Genomic DNA, 22,302 nt, shown 5'->3' with positions numbered 1-22,302 from the left:
GGGCGGGCCTTCACCTGACGACAGGGAGGCACTTCTAAACTAAATGGGGGCCCGTGAAAAGTGAGGGAAGTAAAAACCATTACAGTTACCAAATAAATTTAAATAGGACGGGTAGCTATATGGTATTAAAAAGGTGGACGGTGAGATGGGGGAATTTATTGTTCCCTCACCGTAGTAAAGGTGGTCAACATGTTTCTGCTGTTCTTACCAATTTTGTGGTGAGAAGGTACCACTTGGTGGGATGACCTTTGTCACACTCCCTGATCGGGGAGGACAGAAGGATACACCTAGGTGCAAACACGGGAGACGCAACTTGAGGCAAGTCTGACAACACGGGTCTCCCCTCCATTCACCTCCCATGGGTTCATGTAGGGTATGTTCCTAGGGCTTAATGCAATCCCTCTCTCCGGTGGAGTGTGACAAAGATCATACCACCAAGAGGTACCTTCTCAGAAATTAACGTGCAACTTTGTGTTTTAAAATGCTACGAAAAACGTTTCAACGTGTTACTAAACTATAAATGGATAATAATAAAAGCAGACTGATTGTGCCTGCCTAGTTGGTTTTATTAGCTTGTCTTAAAAGTGCTGTTTACACAGATGAGAAATAAAGTCACTTTGTTTATAACCACAACTTAGACATGCAGCTTTTAAGGATATGTGGATGCTTACCCACAACACAGCAGACACAAGATGGAGGTAGTTCTTCGTCACTGTGCATAGCAAGCTCCATACAGAAAGTAAAGGTCTTCAATTATTATTTTTTTGCACTGCTTTTGTTTTTTCCGTTTAGGTGGAGTGGGTTTCTCCTTTGCGCCATGGCAATGCTCCTTGTCATATTCCCAATGTTCAGTTTTCCTAAAAAGCTTCCACCACGACAGAAGAAGAAAAAGAAGAAAAAGAATAGAAATTCTGATGAGGTTTCCAGCGACGATGACGTGATGAAAGAGAAATCACACAACCAGCATCAAGCAGAGGCTGGAGTTGGTCCTTCCATGGGATTTGGAAAGAACTTTAGAGGTACAGCATTTTGCAGTCCATGAACAAGAAAGAAGTTGCAACATTTTTGTCCATATCACTCCCTACAGTACTCAATCAGTTTTTGTCCTGTTTAGTCTCTAGCCAATCCGACATGTTCTTCCACTGCTTTATTATATATACAGTAGTATAAACACTGTTATATTCTCCATTTACACTGATATTAAGACGAAAATATGTTGCCGCATAATCAACCTACTGTAGTTGATAGATATCACAAGGCAAATTTATGAGTTATCTTTCCATTTATCTCTGCTCGGACCTCAATCTGCCTTGAAAGTCCCTAAAATATTTCCCAAGCATCTAATTGCCTTCTGTCTTTTCTAGCACAAGTGTCATGATGGTCACCTGACTTGAAGTGCTTTAGAAATATATTCACTTTCTGATCCTTTGATTTTCATAGTTGTTTTTAAAGGGACAGAGCAAGGTGCAGATCCTCACTGACCTAATTGAAGTTTGCACTGCTCACAACATTGAGCGGTTGACACCATAATTGTTTCGCAGCATAGGTATTCCTGATGTGGGTAGTGTAGGAGCAACACCATTGTAGTTATTCTGATCTCTTCCAAAGTACACATCACACCTACATTTTCAGTAAAAAGGAGACACTTTGCAAGAAAGAACTCTCTACTCCAAGTTCACCTACGCATACAGGCCTCTTAACATTGAACCCTCATCTTGGCAGGTACCAAACTGAGGCCCAGAAGGTCCAAGTTTCTGGCTGATCCTGCAGCTGCAGTCATTGTTTCAGTTTGGTCCCAGTCTTCATGGATATATGGAAACAATAGAACCATTAGGTCTGAATATATATCTCATTTACTTTTTAGTCTTGCTGCTCTGGTTGTTATTAAGCAAAGTAGTCAGGGCAGTACCTTGACATTTTTAATGGAACTTGTGATACCTTTGGCCTTTTGATCAAGTCTGTGTTGTTTTGTTCCATCCAAAAAGTCTACATCGACTTTAGGTCTGTACCCCCATCTAATGGTGAAATTATAATAATCCGGTTGTTGGCTGCTTCCTTCTCATTTGTAAGTTAAATCATGCTTGCGATGTCCCCGGCACATCATAATACACCTTAATTTCAGAACATAGTAACAGTAGTAAAAGTTAAACAATATAGTGTTAGTAACATATAGAAACTAGGCAGTTCATAAATATTAGTCTACATAACAGTGTCTTGGAAATGTTAATCAACGAGAAATAAATAAACTGTACTATAGTTTCTAAACTAGCTTTATGGGAAGTTACAAACTCAAAATCAAATACCGCATTACCTGCCAGACACCTCTACCAAATACCAGTAGTGGACATCCAGATTTAAAATTCAAATAAAAAAGGCGAGTCCTGCCTTCCACAATTTCAAGTTACACCACCTCCTACTGGACCCAGCTCTATCTACATTGTTGAAGTTCCAAAAATTCCTCTTGTAAGATTGTAATTTGGGTGAATATTCTTCTTTCCTATCAACTTGCTGTGTTTTACACACCCCTCTATTGTTTATCGCACGTTTGCTTTGGGCTGTAAAGTGTGTTTAGATGCACACAGAAATCTTTATATGCTGCAATAATTATGTGAAGCACCTATTATAATGCCTTCTCATCCATTTCACCAATGTCCTTGCTTGCTAAGCCTTCACTGTAGGCAGAGTTGATTGGACCATGGCCGGTTCTAGGGCGGTGCGACCGGTGCCACTGCACCGGGTGCCGACTTTGTGTGAGGGCGTCAATATTATGGTTCTAAAAGCACCTGCTGCTGCTTTCCTGGCCTCCAGCAATTTTCACCCCACAAATAAAACTGTCAAAATAACTGCAGTGATCAATGTACTTCCTGGAGAGAGAGAGAAAGAGAGATCGGAGGTTTGTGTAATGGAAGTTTCTACTCATCGTAAGGTAGCGCAGAGGGTTAATATGCCTGCTTCAAAGAACGTACAGATCACAGAGTGCATATAATGTAATGTAAATAGGTCAGTGGGTTACTACTTTTGTTACAGATGCCATATTGCTGCTAGCTCTTTGAGTTAAAATCCTAATGTAGAACTGTGAGCAAGTAACTGTTCTCAAAGAGCTGCATGTAAACTGCTAGGTATGGGCTGAAGCGTTATGATTTTCCCCCCGTTTTTAATTATTGTAATGTTGCAGGATGGGTTCATTTTGGTAGAAGTCAATTCTTATTATTAAAGAGAAGCCCCTAATCATGGTGTTAGGTTTTAAATTCTAAGTTTCTGATTCTCCTAACCAAGCTCTCTAAACTATCCTGCCTATCAGTATGGATGACCTGTGACTACTATACCTTCTTGTCCTCGGTCTTATGTAACATTTCCTATACACTGATTTACACACTTATGATTGATTGTCTCTGTGTAATCTGTGTGATGTAAAGTGCTCTGACACCTTATACCGGTAGGAGGGGTGATATAAAACGAATTAAATGCATCTGAGAGAGAGTGGTTATGGAGGCTTGAGGGGCACAGTGAAAGGATGGTTATGAAAGAATCCGTAGTGGAGGTGGTCACTAGGGGCGCCAACAAGCATTGTCGCACTGGGCGCCATCAGTGCTAAAGCCAGCCCTGGATTGGACTGTGCTACTGACTTGTGCGTGGAGAAGATCTCACTCAGATGATGCCTGCTTGATTTCTCTTTTTTTTAACATGTCTGTTCTACAAACCTGCTGGAGTGAGAATCAGTTTAAATTATGAGTTGTTGGTTTACCAGCATCCAGGCTAAGATCCACTTGCTTTACTTTCCTGGGGCCAAATGGATCTTTGACATTGTTTTAGAGATAAATTATCATCACAACCATTAATATATTTTCAGTCAATAAAGGGAGTTAGGGGTAAGTCTAAAGAGTTTTATTAATCAAAATCTTTTAGTAGATCTTCTTTATTAGGTCACCAGATATATTCATCCAGTTTCAGTCATCAGAATCTTATTAAAATAAATCAATAAACAATTAGATTAATAAATGCATTAAGTGCATTCCATAAAGGAAAGAATCCCTAATCTCTGAATATGCAAGAAGAGGTGTGAGTCAAAACCCATAAAGAGTTCTAGTTGGAGAGAGTGAGATAAAACATAAAGCTTCAGCAATAAATCAGCTAAATAGATCAGCAATTTTAAAGCAAAACTTCCCATAAAGAGAGGTTCAAGAAACTCAGTAGTGTCTTAGAGCAAAAAATAACAAAGTCTCTGACAAAATTATCAATAAGAAGTGGTGGGTCAAGTGACAAGACAAGCGGTATGGTAACCTACTCTAGAAACACACCCTTATATAAACAACACAATTTATGAAGGTCAGTTACAATTGTTTCTTCAGTCTTCTTTTAACCAATCAGTGTTCGATGCTCTCCTGGGAACAAGATCACACCACACCTTAACACTGAGAATACAATAGTTCTTCAAACAGCAGTGTTCATTTTTATTTACTATAGCTTAATATGGGGCAGTTTCTCATTCATTTCCCCATATACGTATACACTTCTAATCTTTTAAATCTAATAGCTAAACAATGAGCTATTTAGAAGTTGAAACATCTATACAATGAAAGAAAAAAAAATTCAGCAAACATTCACTGGAAAGGAAATACAAGTTAGTTGAAGAGGCCAGGATCAAGTTTAAATGCTGATTCTACATGTATGAATCCTTCATTTCCCCATTAAAAACGAATTTATAATTGTTTGCAGTAGTGAGCTTTGTTTAAAGAAGAAACATTCAGCAGACATTTATGAAACTTTATTAAAAAATTGTGTTATCACAGTAAACATTTCTATGTAGAGGTCAAGAGTTAAACATTTTAGTGACATCTACATTCTTCAACAACATTATCTCCTGATCAGGAAACAACATTTTGTGTGTGTTTAAGAATTCTGAGTAAGTAACATTTTCAAGCAGTGTTATGTTAGGCACTTCGAGGCCTAGATCTTGTAAATATAGTGGATATGTGCATTTTTGTCACATTTTAACTCAATTTATTTAATTAAAGCTTGCATGTTAATATTGCACTTTCATTATAAACCATATTATTTTATGTTTTCTTAAAACTCTCCCTCACACCTAGACATTCTTAAATCCTCCCCGAGCTACATTCGTACATTATCTCCTCATAGTTGTGCTAGAGTAGAAGGGACAGATGAGAATGCACATTCATCCCATCCCAGACCTGCTCTTGTAATCAATACATGATTTCACTGTATGGGAATTCATCTTCATTGTCTGGGAGCTGCTGACCCAATTTCAAAGCTCTTTCAGTATCCCAACTTAATTTGAGGAGCAATCCCATAAGGATGTGCCATCTTTTTAGCTCCTTCTGTCGAAAAAACCCTTCAACAGATCTGTTCATGTGCTTGACTCTTCTGTCATATTAGCATTGAATGCTCCCTCCTCTAAGGTTACGTGTTTAACTGTGATCAGGACACAGGCGAGTACATGATGGTGTCACCTCTATCTTTGATATTCTGATATATCCCAGATAAAGCACCTTTGCAGAATCCAGAGCAGTGTCATCCTTAAGAATAGATGAGGAAATGTGACACTAACAGAACCAAAATCATCAGCAAATAGGTAGAAAATAATAAGTCATAAGACTCATAAAGGCTCAGGATCTGAGAAGGTAAAAACCAATGAAGGTTTATTAATTAGTACAATGCAGAAAGCAAAAATAGTAGTTAGTCAAAATATATGGTAAATCAATATAAGGAATTTTCATGAGGCTCAGGCAGATGCATCAAAGAGTCTCACATGAAGTCAAGTTTCAAACCAAAAAATATTCTAAAACCTAAACAAGAGACAGACTGACGAGGATCCGGTTTCTAAGTTGGGGCAAACCAGACTTGGCTGATTTCCTGTGTAAATTACGATGTCAGCACAAGGTGATCAAACTGACAAATCAGAATACAAAATGTAATACAGCATTATCTAACACCACCCCAACACCATCCCCAAATTAATGTTAATATAACCCCTTTTGATCTAATGTCATTGGATGCGTCAGTACAAATCTATTTACACCAAAAATAATGACAGTCTCATATTATTAAGATGCCTAGAGTGACACAAGCATGAAAATCCTAGAATTGTCATGCTAAAGGCTTCCTCCGGAGTTCTTCGAGAATAGCATGTCAACACAGAGCATTTAATAGTGCGCGTTTTGTTACAGGCGTTGTGAGAAGAAATGAAACCACACATCATGGTTGCATGAAAATTCAAAATGAAGTTTAAGCCTAGTTCGGTCCTAGTTTAGTCAAGCACAAGAAAATACAGGAGCATATTTACAAAGAATTGTCGGAGCGTGGCGCTGCACTAAATTTGGCAGGGCCGCGCTCCGACATTTGAAAAACACCCGAATGCGGTGTATTCACAAGAATGCTGCACACCCGTGTGTTTTCCCTAGTGCTAGCGCTAAATATTGCTGCCTAGCACCAATGCAGGCACTCTTGTACTATAGAGCAAGGGTGCCTGCATTCCAGGGAATGATTGTTTATGTGCTGGATTATGTACCTTCCTGTACATAAACAATCACTAATGGCGATGTGGTACTTCCATGTCTGCTACAGAATATAGCAGACATAGAAGTAGCAATTTTAATTATTTAATGATTGGTTATGTGCAGCATATAAACAATCATTCATTGCATTTTGCTCTTTCGATGGTGGCTGCAGAATGCAGCACACATAGAGAAAGCAAACATTTGGAGAAATAAAAGTATTTCTCCTTGTTTTGCTATTCTAACGCCTGCTCTTGCATGGCATTAGTTTTTAGTGCTGCCTCAGATTTACACCTCCTCATGAATTTGAGGCAGCATCAAACACAATGAGTGCTGTGGTTGAAAACCCACAGCCACACTCATTACACGCCCTTTCATGCTAAGTGATGCATGTAAAGTGGCCTTATTTACAACAAGGCCATGTTAAGCCACAAAAAGTGGCTTAACGCTGCTTTGAAAATATGGAGACGGGCATATCGCCACCAGAATGCCACTAAAAGTGACCTTCTGATGCTGATATCCCCTTGTCAATATGCCACACAGTTGTACAAAGTTCAGTGTTTTCATTTAAATGCAAAAATGCTAATAACGTGAGGCACACATTTTTAATAAATAAAAATCAGCTCTCTCAATCCCCCCTCTGATTCAATCATCAGATTCCCACTGATCTTTATCTATAACACAGTTTCTATCATCTTCAGTGTCTTGTGTCTCTATTCTTCCAAAGCCTTTATCACATCATACGAACCTTTAAGTTCTCCATCTTCTCCATTTCAACATCATATCTTTTCTTTGTAGACATAGCTGGTTCAGTTTAACACACTCACAAATTAAACCCTTTTAAAACAAATTACCTAAACAAATTTTAGCAAAATAATAAAAGCAACTATACATAATGATATAGAGTAAGACCAATTATACTTATTGATATAGTAATTATTGCGGTTAGAATTTTTCCATAAACACCCCAATGAATACTATCAAAGCTTTCACCAACCTTCGCAAAACTCTTTCCAGTTTCACTGAATCACATACCAACTGATGCCCACAACCCATCCTCCTAAAGGGCCTTTGCCTTATTTGAAATATTAGCTGAATTACCAATATAGTCATTATTAAGCTTGATATTTTCAGGGGTGAATGTGCAGCATTGTTGAACCCTCAGCACAAGGCAGACTCCTCTTTTCTTCATAAATATATTATCTAATGCAAGGTGGGTTTGTATAATGGGTGCACACATACACTCCTCATTAATTATAGTGAATACGCCAACTGTGTTAGTAGCTAAGCAACCTACCAGCGTAGTCAACTTTCTAATTTACACGTCTTCCAAGGCCACACCAATAGGAGTAATCAAAACACCAGATACATCAATCAACACCTATACAAGGCCATGCTTTGACCTTTTAAGATCCATGGTATTCCTTTCATTCATCTCACTCACATGAGATGCAAGCAGAAAAATTAATGAAAGATAGCAGATTCCCACCCAACTATGTGAGAGGTAAGCAGTTTTAGCACAAGCATAATAAAGCATAATAAATTCCTTTCAGAATATTTTTTTCACAAATCGGAAACTCATTTTCGACCACTCACGAATTCAACCAACACCAGACTGTGTTTTACTCTCAGTCTAGGATGCATTCTCGAATATCTGAATTTCTCCTCAGCTATCTCCTCAAATTCGATCTCTCTCGTCGCTTCTGCTAATTCTCACTTTTCTCTCATTATACTCTTTTATAAATTCATGCACTACATCACTCAATTAACACAGACTTGTAGTTAGTCTTATCAACTTCCATATTTGAATGGGTAATGTGGAGTGGTGTGGCTCACTGGTTAGAGGCGGCAGACCCGGAAGCAGAGGTCGGCCCAGGACCAGGGTTCAGTTCCCGATGCGGCAGGGTCTTGGGCCATGGTCAGCGGACTCGATAATTCTCGCCTCGGTGCCTACTCCAACCATGGGTCCCACTCAGCAACTCTGGGCAATAGCTTGATTAATCTCTACTAATGGCCCCATCAGTGCCGGGGATGCTTGTCTTGACCTTGGAGAGGCCCAGGAGGGACCATCTCACAGGGAAAGCCAGGATGGGTTCCCCAGCGGTATACAGCGCTGGGACGCCCCTTTGCTGGGGCAGCTGTGCGCTTTTTTCAAGTATACGACATATAACATTTATTATTTAACTAATCTTAAATGATTAGAAACAGATTTCAAACCCTCAGTTTCAGAAAGAGCATCCAAGGAGACCTTGTTGTCCGTACGATAAGAGCTAGGAATTAATGATCCAAGAAAACATTAACAAGAACATTGCAAGTCGGAGAATAAGGCAGAGGAAGTTGCAAATGGGTTATACCCTCTGACAGTGAACTTGGAAGAAATGTGCAAATGTTCAATTTTTTCCTCTCATTATATTCTTATATGTGAGTAAATATTATCCTTAAATCTGCCTAGAAAACAATTGCTATTTTTTTAATTTATTTTATAAAATTTCATATAGCGTGAACAAGATCCTAAGGGATATCAGAACCCTTTACACAGGGATGAAAGACTCCTGTGATAACTTTGACCTCGATTATGATGGCGGACGGACCTGCGTCCGTCCACCACTCCCGAGGTGGAGGGACCGTCCACAGGGGCAGCGGCGTTCCTCCAATACCAATTAGGATTTGACCGCCACCCTGGCGGTCACATCCTGTACCGTTAACATTGCGGCGGGTGCTGCTTGAAGCAGCACCCGCCGCAAGGTTAAACATGCATGCTTTGCATTTGCATGCACAAAGCGGCAGGCACCGCGAGGTGCCTGCCGCTTTGTACATGCAAATGCAGGGGGGTACCATAGGTACCCCCGATGTGCACCCCCACCACCCCTTCACCCTGTGGGCCCGCAAGGGTCCCCCAGAAGCAAAGGTTCACATGTTTTTCCATGGCGGAAAAGCATGTTTTCACACACATCCTAATTTGGCTGATGGTGTCTTGCAGACACCGCCACCAAATTGCTGTCAACACCCCGCGGTTCAGTGGCGGAAGGACCTGCTGTTCGCAGCTGTTCCCACCACTATCATAATCTGGCGGTGGGAGTTTTCTCTGACCGCAGCGGTGAACTCGCAACCTCCGGCCCGGAGGATGCGGATTCACCGCAATCATAATCGACCCCTTTGTTTCCAAGATACCGCTATATGCAGTGGTTAACTCTTTACTATTATTAGTGTGATAATTATATACAACTGGTGGACCACGCACAACAGTAAGGCAACAAAAAATATAATATCATCAGAACTAATAAAATTATTTGAAATTTTGAACAGCATCTTTGTTTTTATATCACTAAACAAAATTCAAAAATCAAAATCTAATACTAGTTATGAGAGTACAAAATCAAGAAAAATGCAAGAAACTTCAGTATATTTTGTTTTAATTCAGTTTATTGACTCAGTCATTTAATCTTCTTCTGGATATTTAAGATAAAAAAGAAAACAGACTCAAACTATGGAGCACTGAGCACAAAAAAGTGTTTGTCAAAAAGGAAGGAGACTCTCTCTTCCTTTCTCTTTTTGCACAATAGTTCTTGAAAAAATAAATTGGCAACCTTTCAGATCATGGACCTCCACATCATCATCCTTCTGATTGTGTGTTTGCAAAATAAGATAATTTAGAAGCTGCATACTTTCTAATGGGCACTTTCACTTTTGTTGATTTCATAATAGCTTGCTGTTCACTTTTACTGTAATCACAGTCTTATTCTGGTTCTTCCCTGGTTGTCTCTGGAATCTCCTGTACAATCTTTTTCTCCCTCTCACAGACTCAAGTCACTTATCTTATTAATGAACTTCATCATTTTCTGATTCTGATTTTATTATAACCTCTGTATCTTCATCTTCTCTTGCCACTTGGTTTTTGATTCTGTCTGGATCAGTTTGATTCTCGTCTTCCAGTGTAAACTGTTTTCCTCTGTGTGTTCAGGAAATTCACATCTTCAGCTTCCCTCTCTGATTCTGAGTTTCTAGATTTTTTAGTTTGATCTTCTGTCTGATCTTGTTGTTCTTCTTGATTTAGATCTTGATCTTCACCCCTATGGATCCATGCAGCAAACTCAAGCTTGATACTGTGAATCAGTGGTTGTTGTCACCACGTCTTCATCTGCAATCTTCTCTCTGTTCGTGTGAGATACGTGGATACACTGTGGTGAGCCTCTCCATTTTATAGCAGTGTTCATCTCAAGGATGACTTGATAGGGGTCCTTCTACCTTGGCTCCAAACAAGACTTGTGAATGTGCTTCTTCACCAGTTCCCAGTCCCCAGCATGGAGGGCATGGCATGGTCCTTCTTTTGGTGAAGGTGTTGCCAAATTCACCTGATGTGAGATAGAGCCTACAACATCAGCCGGACTTTTGTAGTAATCCAGTACGTCATCATTAACAGACACAAGTTCAACTAGAGTGATTCAAGGAATCCTCATGGACCTCCCCATAAGAAATGCATGAGAAGGGAAACCTGCTTTCTTATCCGTTGTGTTCCAGAGGGTCATTAACACATAATGAATAGCTTCTGGCCATTTCAGTGATGTAGAGGTTCATACATTCACCAACTTGGATATCAGAGTGCCAAAACTCGCTCAACAACTCTTCATGCTTCTAGTCTGTAACTACAATTGAACACTTACAATTTGTAAGGCTGGCACAACAATTTTATCACTTGGCTCTTTATTTGAGTACCCTTATCTGACTGTAAAGAAGTTGGCAAACCAAATCTGGGGATCAATTCCCTTATCAATAGTTTGGCTATTATTGTCATGCTGTTGGCTCTCCTAGTTGGGTATGCATCTACCCTCCTACAATACACAATCATAGGAACATACCTAAGATTACTATAAACTGGCATCTCAACAAAATGTAATTGTACCCAGATAAAATTACTTTCGGACTTACCTATGTGGCTCAAAATCATCAATGTTTTTTTTCTCAGATTATTCTGCTGACAAGTAATACAGCATTGACACAGATTATCAGTAACAGATCTAAAGTGTGGATTGCAACAATATTTATATAAAAGCTTAATCATAGAATCTCGACTACGATGAGTTGGACCATTAAATTGCCTACTCACAGAGAACAACATTAATTCTGGAAAAATGTACTTTCTCAGCTGTTACCCTCACATCCTTCTCATCTTTTTGCACAGCCTGCTACTTTCCATTTTATTTTCTCATCTTCTGTGTTTCATCCAAAAGCTCCTTTAGTTCACTTTTGTCTGATGTGTAGTTAGTAAAAAAATAGAATTTTTTACTCCCAGTGTTACAATGCTCTTGCTCAATTGAATTGATTTTAGAGGATTCCATTTTTTGCAATTTCTAACTGTATCTATATCAGTTCCTGATCTACGGTCAGCACATTTAACTACAAAAATCTGAAATCTCTTTAGATTGTGGCAGTGCTCTTAATAATTCCAAAATGTGTGTCCCCTTAAAGAAAGGAGTACAAGCAGATATCATAAAACACTTTTGTAACCACAATTGTCCAAAATTGTGGACCACGCCAAATCCATACAAGCTGGCAGTGTAAATTGTAGCACTCAATCCATCATATACCCAACATGCTCTTGAAAGTGAAATTCATTGTGCTACTTGTGGTGAAGTTACACCATACAAGTATGATGATTCTACAATATTTGATACGGTACAGACTGCATATGCTTCTCCTAATGTTCCATATTGGTCTCTTAGGCATGGACCATCCACAAATAAAAGCTGATCTGCTTGTTCAAGTGGAACATCGTCTATGTCCGGTCTAGGCTTGGTACACCAATCTATATCATCAATGCAATCATGATCTTAGTCCTTATCATCACTATCCCTTTATGCAATTGGCAAAAGCGTTGCGGGATTCAGGGTATTGCATCTTCTGATTGAAATATTGTCAGCAGCCAAAATCGTTTTCTAATATTTAATTAGACAACTGTTTGTCCAATGCTGACTTTGTGTATGAAGCTGATCAGCCTGTTTAAGTGGGACATCTTCAGTGTCTGGTCTTGGCTTGGTACACAATTCTTCTCATCAATGCGATTATGATGTCAGTCCTCATCATCACTATCCCTTTCTGCAATTGGCAAAACCATTGTGGAATTGAGGGTGCTGCATCTTCTGAATGAAATATTGTCAGTCGCCAAAATAGTTTTCTGATATTTAGTTAGAAGACTGATGGTCAAATACAGATCTTGTGTATGAGTCAGCAAAATTTCAGCTAAACGGGGAACTAACACAATAAGTGTGAAATCCATGCCGATCCCTTGACATTGCTGAATTGCAAGGCAGACTGCTGCTATTGATTTTAGACATTCAAGAAGTGTGGCAGCAATTGGGTCTAATCTGGCAGAGAAGTAAGCCACAGGCCTTTGGATTTCACAGTTTTTGTGTTAGAACAAATAATGCACACCCTTCTCTCTCATGACAGAACAGGTAAAAATCTTCTTTGTAATTTTACATTCCTAGGGTGGGTGCACTACAGAGTTTGTCTCTGAGCTCAAGAAAGGCACTCATGCATGCATCTTCAAATAGCATTGGATCAATAACATGTCTGTGAATAGGCTGCAGTAAAGGCTTTACAATGAGTGAAAAGTTTGACTATAATGTCTACAGTAGCCAACAATTCTCAAAAGTACCCTCACTTCATTTTGTTTATTTGTGGATTCATTCTTAGGATTGCAGAAACGCGCTCCTTAAACACTTTTCTCACCCTTTTTCAATATGGTCATTCAAGTAGATAACTTCTCTCATACAGTATTACCTTTTTGTGGGAAACAGCTTATGACCATTGTCAGCAAGATGGTTCAAGAGCACAATTGTATCCCACTTGCAATCTTCTTTTGTATTAGATGCAGCCATCATGTCGTTAATATCCTACACTATCACTGAGTAACAGGGCAGAGGCAGACTTTCCAAAATTTTCTTCAGAATCTGACTAAAGATTGAGGGGCTATGATTATGCCCTTTTGGGATACAACACCACACAAGAGCTACATTTAATGAGAAAAGATATTGTCAATCTCCATGAAGTTAAACGGGAAAGAATACTTGGCATAATAAGTTGACTATGCACCATTCTGCCTTGGCAGGAATCTGAAATAAAATCACGGAAAGATTTGATACCACATGACAACATGGAAATATGATTTAGCTCATTTTTCTTGGGTTTTGGACCTTCCTCCATTTTCTGCTCATTTTGTTAATTCCCATCACAGGTGAGTTACAGTGACCTTTTAGCACTTCTCTCAAAATACCTTTCTCTAAAATGTTTCCGAATAAAAGATTTCATGCCGTCTTCTGCTTCCTGTGTAAGCTTGTACTGAGGAGTTTGAGAATAAACTGCATTTGGTTTCACTGTATTTTCTCCGGCTATGCACTATTATTAAACCTTATTCTTTGCCTTTAAAATCCTTTACTTCCTCTTTCTAGGTGTGTCTTAAGTCAGGAAGCAAATACTCTTTTGTGAGAAATGGAAACAAATAGACTTTTTATTCTTGCAATTTTATTTTAAATTCAGAATCTTCATCCTGTGCTTGAATTGTCCCATCAGCTGGGGGAGCGGCGTACATTATGGAAGTCATCTTGCAGAGAAGACTGCTACCTAATACATTTACTGGACCTGTATCACTAATGATACATTTCTGACCATTCCTTAGCAGGTCAATTTTTACAGGAACTGTTAGACCTGGCAACCTTGTGGTGGTCTTCACCAACCTTTTGCCTGTCTGCCTCCCTCCATTTTTCTGAACTAATTTTGCTGGTTTTAGGATTCTGCACACTTTACTACTGCTGGCCAGTGCTAAAGTGCTTTTACTCACTCCCCTACACATGGTATCATTGGCTTATTCCAATTTGACATATTGAATGTACTTCTACGTCCCCAGTAAAGTGCACTACATGTGCCCAGGGCCTGTAAATTAAAAGCTACTAGTGGGCTGAATTACTCATTGTGCCACTCACTTAAGTAGCCCTCTAACCAAGGCTCAGGCCTGCAATTGCAGAGCCTGTATGTACAATTTCAAACTGCCACTTCGATTTGGCAAGGCAACTCTTTTGCAAGGCCTAAAACCTGGTCTTTTAATACATATGTCACCTCTAAAGTAGGCTCTGTCTACCCATAGGGCAGGATTCCACTTTTTAGAAACCTGGCATTTACTTACATTAGACATTTTGTGCAATCTGCCTGTCTCTAGAATACACTTCTGGGGTGGGTGACAGCTGGCTTCTTGCATTCCCTCTAAACAGCCATACACAAAAGAAGGATAGGTGTGTTTGAGCGGTCATCGGCATGCAGATGGGCCATCCTGAGCAGGATGGGAGTAAGTACCTGCCACTTATACCTGAAAGGGCTGTGTCCTATCCACACACCAATGATTGATGATCCCCTCTGTAGTGTGACTGGAGCCAGGAGAGGAAGGGAGAACCTCTGTGCACTTCAAAGCTTTCTTTGCAGTCTCCCTCACTTCGAAGGCCCCAATGGGTATAAGTACCGGACCTCTGGCACTACCAAAGGGGTATCTTTCTGGACCTGTGACTACTCTGCCAGGGAGAAGAACTGCCGTGCTGCTGAAAGGACTGCCGCTGTGCTGGACTGTTGATTTGCTGGGCTCTGTCGTGCTGTACTATTGCCGTGCTAAGTTGCCCTGCTGCCGTTTTTCCCCTGACTGGGTGTGAAGGACTGGACCTGCATCAAATGAACCCAGAGTGACTCCAAGGGCTTGCTGGGATGCCTCATGTTGCATAATTGTCAGGGACACCAAAGACATGGAACCCTCCTGTTCCAACCATACTGCTAATCTGCTTGTGGGTCTGTCCTGGAGTTTTGGATGTGGTCCTAGGAGTTTGCTACAGTTGAACCGATGCATTCTCTGCTGCGAGAGCAGAATCGCCACTTTTCTGCTGTTGCAGGAACCGGACTGGCGCATCACACTCGGAACGGGCATATCACACTAGAAACTACTGCTTCTTAACCGATGCTACGCTTACAGACCCGATGCATCACTGCAGTTATGTGGAGAAATTCAGCACAACACCCTACCTGCATGTGGATCAGTGATGCATCTCACTGCTGTGACCAGGATCAAGATTAATTTGCTCCGGGGCCTGCATGGGTCCTGTCTTCAGCCTGAGTTCCATTGCGGTTGACCTAAACCCTTGACTTTGTCCCAGTCCAGTTCAACCAATTACCTCATTAGGCGTTACTGGTGTCTAAGTGCTATATTTGTTATCTAATCTTTAAACATTCATACCTCGACTTTATGGATTCTTGTCTTATTGTGGTGTTTTGAATGTGTTGAACAAATACACAATGCCGCTTAAGTTAAGCTTGACTGCTCTGTACAGAGTCACCATAGGGTGAGCAGAGGATAATTTAGCTTGAGTTGTGATCCACCCTGACTAGGATTATGGCTTCTGCCTAAACAGGGTACAACCCGAATTTCTAGCAGGAACATTTGCTGAGACCTGATTAGTAATTTGCTTGCCATTGATTCAGATAACTTGGATTTGTTTTCCCGTCTGGGGTAGGTTTGGAACCTCCATGAGATGAACCGATTAGAAATTTAGACACTAGGTGGCCAGTCAGCTCACCATCTACATATAGGCCACTCTGGTCAACCTCTAGGAGGAACTCCTGAAAAAAATGTGGAAAACCATTGTTAATCATTAAAGGACTTTGTTAGAAAACAGGTATTTAATATTTTCGAATTTAATCTGAATTCAGTGTACATTCTTGTTTCCAGTGTCCAAGGTGCTCTCAATAGTGGCACAGAGTGAACTCCTCAACATGTTAATTTTTGCATTGATTCCATTTGAGTTATTCACAAAACCTCTACCTCTACCCTGAGGAATACCATTCAACACATTTGTTCCCTGCACACCTACTCCATGTATCTTCAAATCTGCACCATCAACAGAACCAGAATCGTAACCTGAATCTACCACCTGGTTCCTGCCATTTCTCTGAAATTGCTTGCTCTTTCTGATCATTAACTTCTCCTTCAACTTGTTCTGTTTTGCTTCAAAGCAATTCCTGCCAGTCGAGGGTCCCGGGGAAGCAGCAGTGGGGCAGGGATGGGGAAGAGTGGGAGAGGGGTTAAAAAAGAATTTAACTTACCTGCCGGCCGGCTGGGCTGCCACCACCACCTCTCTTCCGTCCTCTTCCTAGCTTTGTACAAACAGGAAGCTCCCGGACTCCCAAGCTCCATATAGCCAATCACAATGCTGCAGTGCAGCATTGTGATCGGCCTGAGATCTGTGGTTTGGCACTGAGCCAAGGACTGGGCTGGGTATGTTCTCCACCTAGGCTGTAATGCAGCCTGGGTGGGGAACATGCAAAGTTCATATGACTGTTTGGCTGGGCTGCACACCTTACAGAGTACTCACCACTCCTTCCCCCTGCTATGAGAGCAGAGCAGCCTCGTCCCGCCTGCAAAGCTACCAAGCAGTTGGAAACAATAGAAGGGTAATAACGTCAAGTTTTTTTCATTTTTTTTGTCCTTCTTTGCACTGCTAAAAGCAGTGGGGCGACGCTCCTCTGCCTTACTGGAGGAGCCGCCACTGAATACAGTACCGTGCTTTGAGTAATTGAGAATGTCGTCATTACTTTTAATCTGCCAACATATCACACTCTGCTGTATATCACAACTAAACTATGGATACCGACCAATTCCAAACACTGTTTCAAATCTGCTAATGCCTTCTTTTGTTGGATCTCCAACTCCACAGTACAAAATCTGTGTTAGCTTAACCGACATGCACTGATTCTTTTAGCTCTTGAGTAATCCTCATCATCTTGGACCATGTCACCTCTTTCTCCTGGAACTTTCTGCTTCAAATGCGCAATCATTTCCTTATACTGTTCTGTAACAACAGCAGCAGGACAATCATGAAGAGGCACTCTTTGAGGCTCTTCTGTTGTCTGTGTTACAACCACTTTGCACTAAACCCACACATCTTTAGAAACAATCATTTCAAACTACGTATTCAGATCTAAACAAAGTACCTTTGAAATTATCAGTAGTCTCTCTACGTCTGTATACAAATCATCCAAATCTTCCAAAATCTCTAAAAGGTTTGTTGTAAATACAAGTAGATCAGATCTCTGCTAAGGAACATGCACAGATTACCACCATATACTTCTCACAAAGCAAAACCAGTCACAACCAAAAAATGGCTCACTGGCGCACTCTTTCACTTCTTTTCTGCTTCATTTTTGTTCTTTGCTTTGCCACCTCATTTCCTACTCCATTTCTTTCTATAGCTTTTCAAATATGACCAGTAATGCATTTTATTAATCCCCTGATACGTGCAGCTATAGTTGTCAAACCAATTCCCTTCACTTCATTATCACCGAGAACCATTCTATGGTTTCTGCTCCATTTCTTCCTGTTATATAGATATATGTCATGCTCTTCTGACAATTCTTCAATCCTAGCATATGCATCACAAATTCCAACTGCTTCTTTGCTCAGAAATCTCAGTTCCTCCATATATTACGTAGTTAATGTTTCTATGCCAATTATTCCCTGCAAGATTTCTGTAAATTCAGTCTTTAACTAGAGACCATAGATTTATCTCCTTGCCTATTCACGTGGTTGTACTTTAGTCACAGACTTAACTGTATCAATAGTTGGAACATCTGTATCAGTAGGTGAACTAGCAAGTGCAGTAATATTGCAACTAGGACCTGCTTCATTTTCGGGCCACAGTAGACACTGGAAGTGTATGTGCATTCGTACTTGGATCTCTGCTCCCATATCTTGAGGGGGTCTGGGGTGTGGTAAAACATCTGGAGGAGGTCATGAATCTAGTAAATGATCTAAACAAATACCCTCCTCATCTGGATTGTTCTCTATGTAATTCTTTTCTTTCCTAATTTTAATTTTATCTTTTTTGTCAGGAATGTTCCTATCATCTTACTCATTGACAATTGAAAGCAACACACCCACACCCAGCATTATCTCCTCTTTCCACACTCTTCTCTGAGCATCCCATTTTAAGTCTAGCCAATGGCTAACCGTACTTCTAACTTGCCCACTCATTTTCTTTAGTTCTTTCCTCGACTGCGACACAGTCCCATTTATTCTATGCTTTGAACCATACAGGCCTAAGTTGCTGTTCTCTCTAATTCATGATACACCGCAAATAATCATGTTTTCTCACACTGAAAACAGCCTCTGGAGGAAATTGCATGTTCTTGTTTCCCGATGTTATCTAATTCCATTCTTTTAACCACATTTCCCCTCAATATGATTCAACACAAAACTATGTGATATAAACAAAGAAAATCAACCACTCACAGCACGTTACAGCAAGAACCCACCAATCACAGAGTGATCTTCGCAAGAACTGGCCAATCACAGTGAGGTTCAATGTGGCAATCAACCAATTGCAGCACAAACTGCTATGACAAAATTCTGAAGACACTGCAGAACCACACGTAATATAAATAACCAAAATGATGTTTTGTCTGCTTAACCTATATACAGGTAAATAATGTAATTCAGAATGAGAATAGTAACCTTTGGCACTAACAATTACCTCAAAGCAAATTTTTGACCAGCAGCAGCTCACTCTTTAGTCAGTGTGTTATCTCCTGTACACCAAAGATTAAACAAACACCAATCTAGGTTAGCAGACATTCAACTAAACATTTACTAAAGGTTTAGAAACAGAGGAAAGACTCTGTCTTTGTATGGATGTGGCGCCTCACAATACACAACCCACTTTGCAGAAACAAATGAATATATCAAGAGATCTTGGATTTAGATAAATACATTTACCAAATCAAGGGAAAACTCAACACAAATCACAGTAATTCGATAATTAAATGTTTTCGACATATACAATACCTACATTTTTCAAAAATACAAAAAAAGCATTAAAAATCTGAGCAATCAAATACCCTAATAACTTGCTATCAAAATTGCACAGTCAAGGATCTCGCACACAGTATTATTCATGACACCACAAATTTCTTAAAGCATCAAAAATTCAAATGACAAGTACCACATGGTACTGGAACAAACCACAATCCATCAACATGCATCTGCCTCATCCTCACTAAAATGCTTTGGCTCTACAGAAGTCCATGTTGCTGGAGGTCCCAAATAAAGTGCATTGCCATAATCCCCCCACAAAAGGATCAGAAAGCCCACCACTGTGGAAGGTTTCTCTGTGCGAATAAACATTAGAATATTATTCAGTATCATTCACAATTCTTCCTATAATGTTTATTTGTTATTAAGGGATTCCCCCACTCTCGGTGGGACATCTGTACTGCAGTTTCCCATTGTGAAGGTACCACCATGGATGCGGGACCCCTGCCGTGACTGCCACGCCTTTGCCATGACTGTAGTAGCCGTTTGTGAATCATTCACACATTTTGGTAGTGTAGCAGAGAGGATGCATGGGATATTGTGTCAAATACAAATATGCACAATTGTGAACTTGTTGAATGGCCCTGGGATGTCAAAAGTTATTTTGTCAAGTTATGTTTTATTGTTGAACAAAAATGAAATTAAAGTGTGCTATTCAGCCCACTGATATTGTAAAATATTATCATATTTAATTTTCTGATTCTAATATTTTGAGACACATCTTAGCTTATTTAGAAACAGAATAGTATTTCTGGTTTTTAAATAAAAATATATATAAAAGTCCTATTAACGTGGCTAAACAGTGAATCAAGCAGAATAATCAAATTAATATCCATGTTAATATGTATATAACTGTAAGAAAACTATATCTAAATGTGCACATAAACATTTATTATTTTTTTGCAAATATGCCTGAATGATAACACCATTTCTACTTCATGTCACAGATCTCCCAACCCGTTTTTCATCCATTTTTAAAAATATTAATTTCTTGTCATTTTAGACCTTCCAAAGGCAGCTGTCAGGATCTTAAGCAACATGACATTCCTTTTTGTGAGTTTGTCATACACTGCTGAGAGTGCCATTGTCACCGCTTTTATTACCTTCATTCCCAAGTTCATCGAATCACAGTTTGGCATCCCTGCTTCCAGTGCCAGCATCTACACTGGTAAGGCGCTGCCAATAGAAATGCATTGAACAATTTAACTTTTTCATTGCTGAAATGAATATATTTGAATATAAATGAAAAGGGATTATAAACGTGTAGAATTGCTCGTTCATAGGCTCTTTTGTGTTTTTATATCATGATGCCAGGTGTTAACTGGAAGGTAATCCGCAGAAAACCTGCACTAGTATATTAAGACTTCAACCGAATATTGTAAAGAGGTTATTCGTGCCTACCTTCTAAAACCTGTAGAGATAACTGTGGGGCTTTCCTCAAAGCTTGGTAACAAATGTTCTGAAGAGTTTCTGGAAGATTTGTTAGCATTTGGCAGAAGGTTTCATCAGAGTCAAGAAGGATTGTGTATAATTGTGGGCCTTTCTGTTATTTCATGGGCATGTGAGCTATGTAGGGCTTGCTGTGATCTGTACCCAGGCGAACATATACATACAAGCTCCCAGACCAGGCACCATATGAAGTCTCTATTTCTGGGCCAAATACTCTGTTCCATTGAACATAGGCCAAAGATCCATTATTGCTCTTCCTCTGCTGGTCTCTGCATCAGGACCAAAGGCCTGTTCTATGAGCTCCCTCAGAGCTCTCCCACCTTTCGCTGTGCTCGCGTCTGTGCCCTGAGCCCAAGCAGATACCTCTGCTGTATTTTGCCACTGGTCTACGCCAGGGCGATCATTATTGTAATGCAATCGCAACATGTTTATAGTCACTGTTAGAAATTACCCTATTGAGCCATGTGCCCCCATGCAATTCACAGAGGGACACCGAGTTGTCTAATGGTTTAATCTTTGGTAGCAGGGCCAGTGTATCAAGACAGTCCCCAGAGGAGTTGTGTGCACTGTTGTACAAAAGCAACACCAACCAGGACTATAGATAACAAGTAAAGAAGATAAACGTCAATGTAGATTAGGTAAAAAGATAATGTTTTTTAGGCAACATATTTGCAAATGAGAATAAAATCACAAGATCAAAGGTTATAGTAAAATAGATGGCAGACAAAGTGCATTCTCCCCCCGCCACACTGCATGCTTTACAAGGACCCAACCCCACATCAAACTCGGGAGTCGTACTTGATTTTCTGCAGTGTGCTGCTTGTTTATTAAAATTGAAGTTCTCTGGTCAATTACCTCATTGACCCACCAATTCTCTTTATTTATTCGTACATATTCAAATACAGTATTTAGGAATAAACTTGCACTTATAATACAATATATACATTCACCGCCCATTCCACTGGGCCTTTTATTTGACTTCAGGGTTGCGCCAGCAGGCCACAATCCAGATCACCTGCCCCATACGTTAACCCCCTTCTGGTCAACAGAGCTGCAGGTGAGGAAAGCGCCCACTTGGGCAACCAGCGGCCTCTGGGGTAGGGCTGAAAAGCCAAGGCCACCAGCAGGTCGGCCCCAACTCTCCCGCCAGCCCAGAGTCCATACTGATTTAGCAAACCTGTTCAGAGTTAACTGTCTCTAGACAAGAAGTTCCCGTGGTATTCTTGTCCGGAACCCCGCTACTGCCCTAATCGAATCCTTATTAATAGGGATGGGTGGGTGGGTGTCTTCTCTTGGAGACGTCCGACTCCTGGATGATCAGCGGACAAAGAGGGGGCCTCTAGGCTGGTCGCGGGCTTTTAAGCCTCGCGCCCTACTAACACTTCCGGGGCGTACCTCGTCCTTTGTTCCCATTGGTCCTGACGCGACGCTCACTTCCGG

The 22,302-nt window shown here is 40.3% G+C and overlaps 1 protein-coding gene across 1 annotated transcript in view; it reads left to right on the top strand.

The window, feature by feature from the left end:
* SLCO5A1 (solute carrier organic anion transporter family member 5A1) overlaps positions 1 to 22,302 on the top strand; it is a 372,433-nt gene that overhangs the window by 266,777 nt on the left and 83,354 nt on the right. The window contains exons 3-4 of the mRNA XM_086965856.1: positions 793 to 1,019; positions 20,417 to 20,581. Coding sequence (XP_086821982.1) covers positions 793 to 1,019; positions 20,417 to 20,581 — 392 coding nt within the window. The remainder of the gene's footprint in view (positions 1 to 792; positions 1,020 to 20,416; positions 20,582 to 22,302) is intronic.

The sequence above is a fragment of the Lissotriton vulgaris genome, chromosome 4_1 (genome assembly GCF_964263255.1).
Source record: "Lissotriton vulgaris chromosome 4_1, aLisVul1.2, whole genome shotgun sequence".
Taxonomy (NCBI): Eukaryota; Metazoa; Chordata; class Amphibia; order Caudata; family Salamandridae; genus Lissotriton; species Lissotriton vulgaris.
The sequence above is the reverse complement of the archived record's forward strand: the minus strand, read 5'-3'. Positions and strand labels throughout refer to the sequence as shown.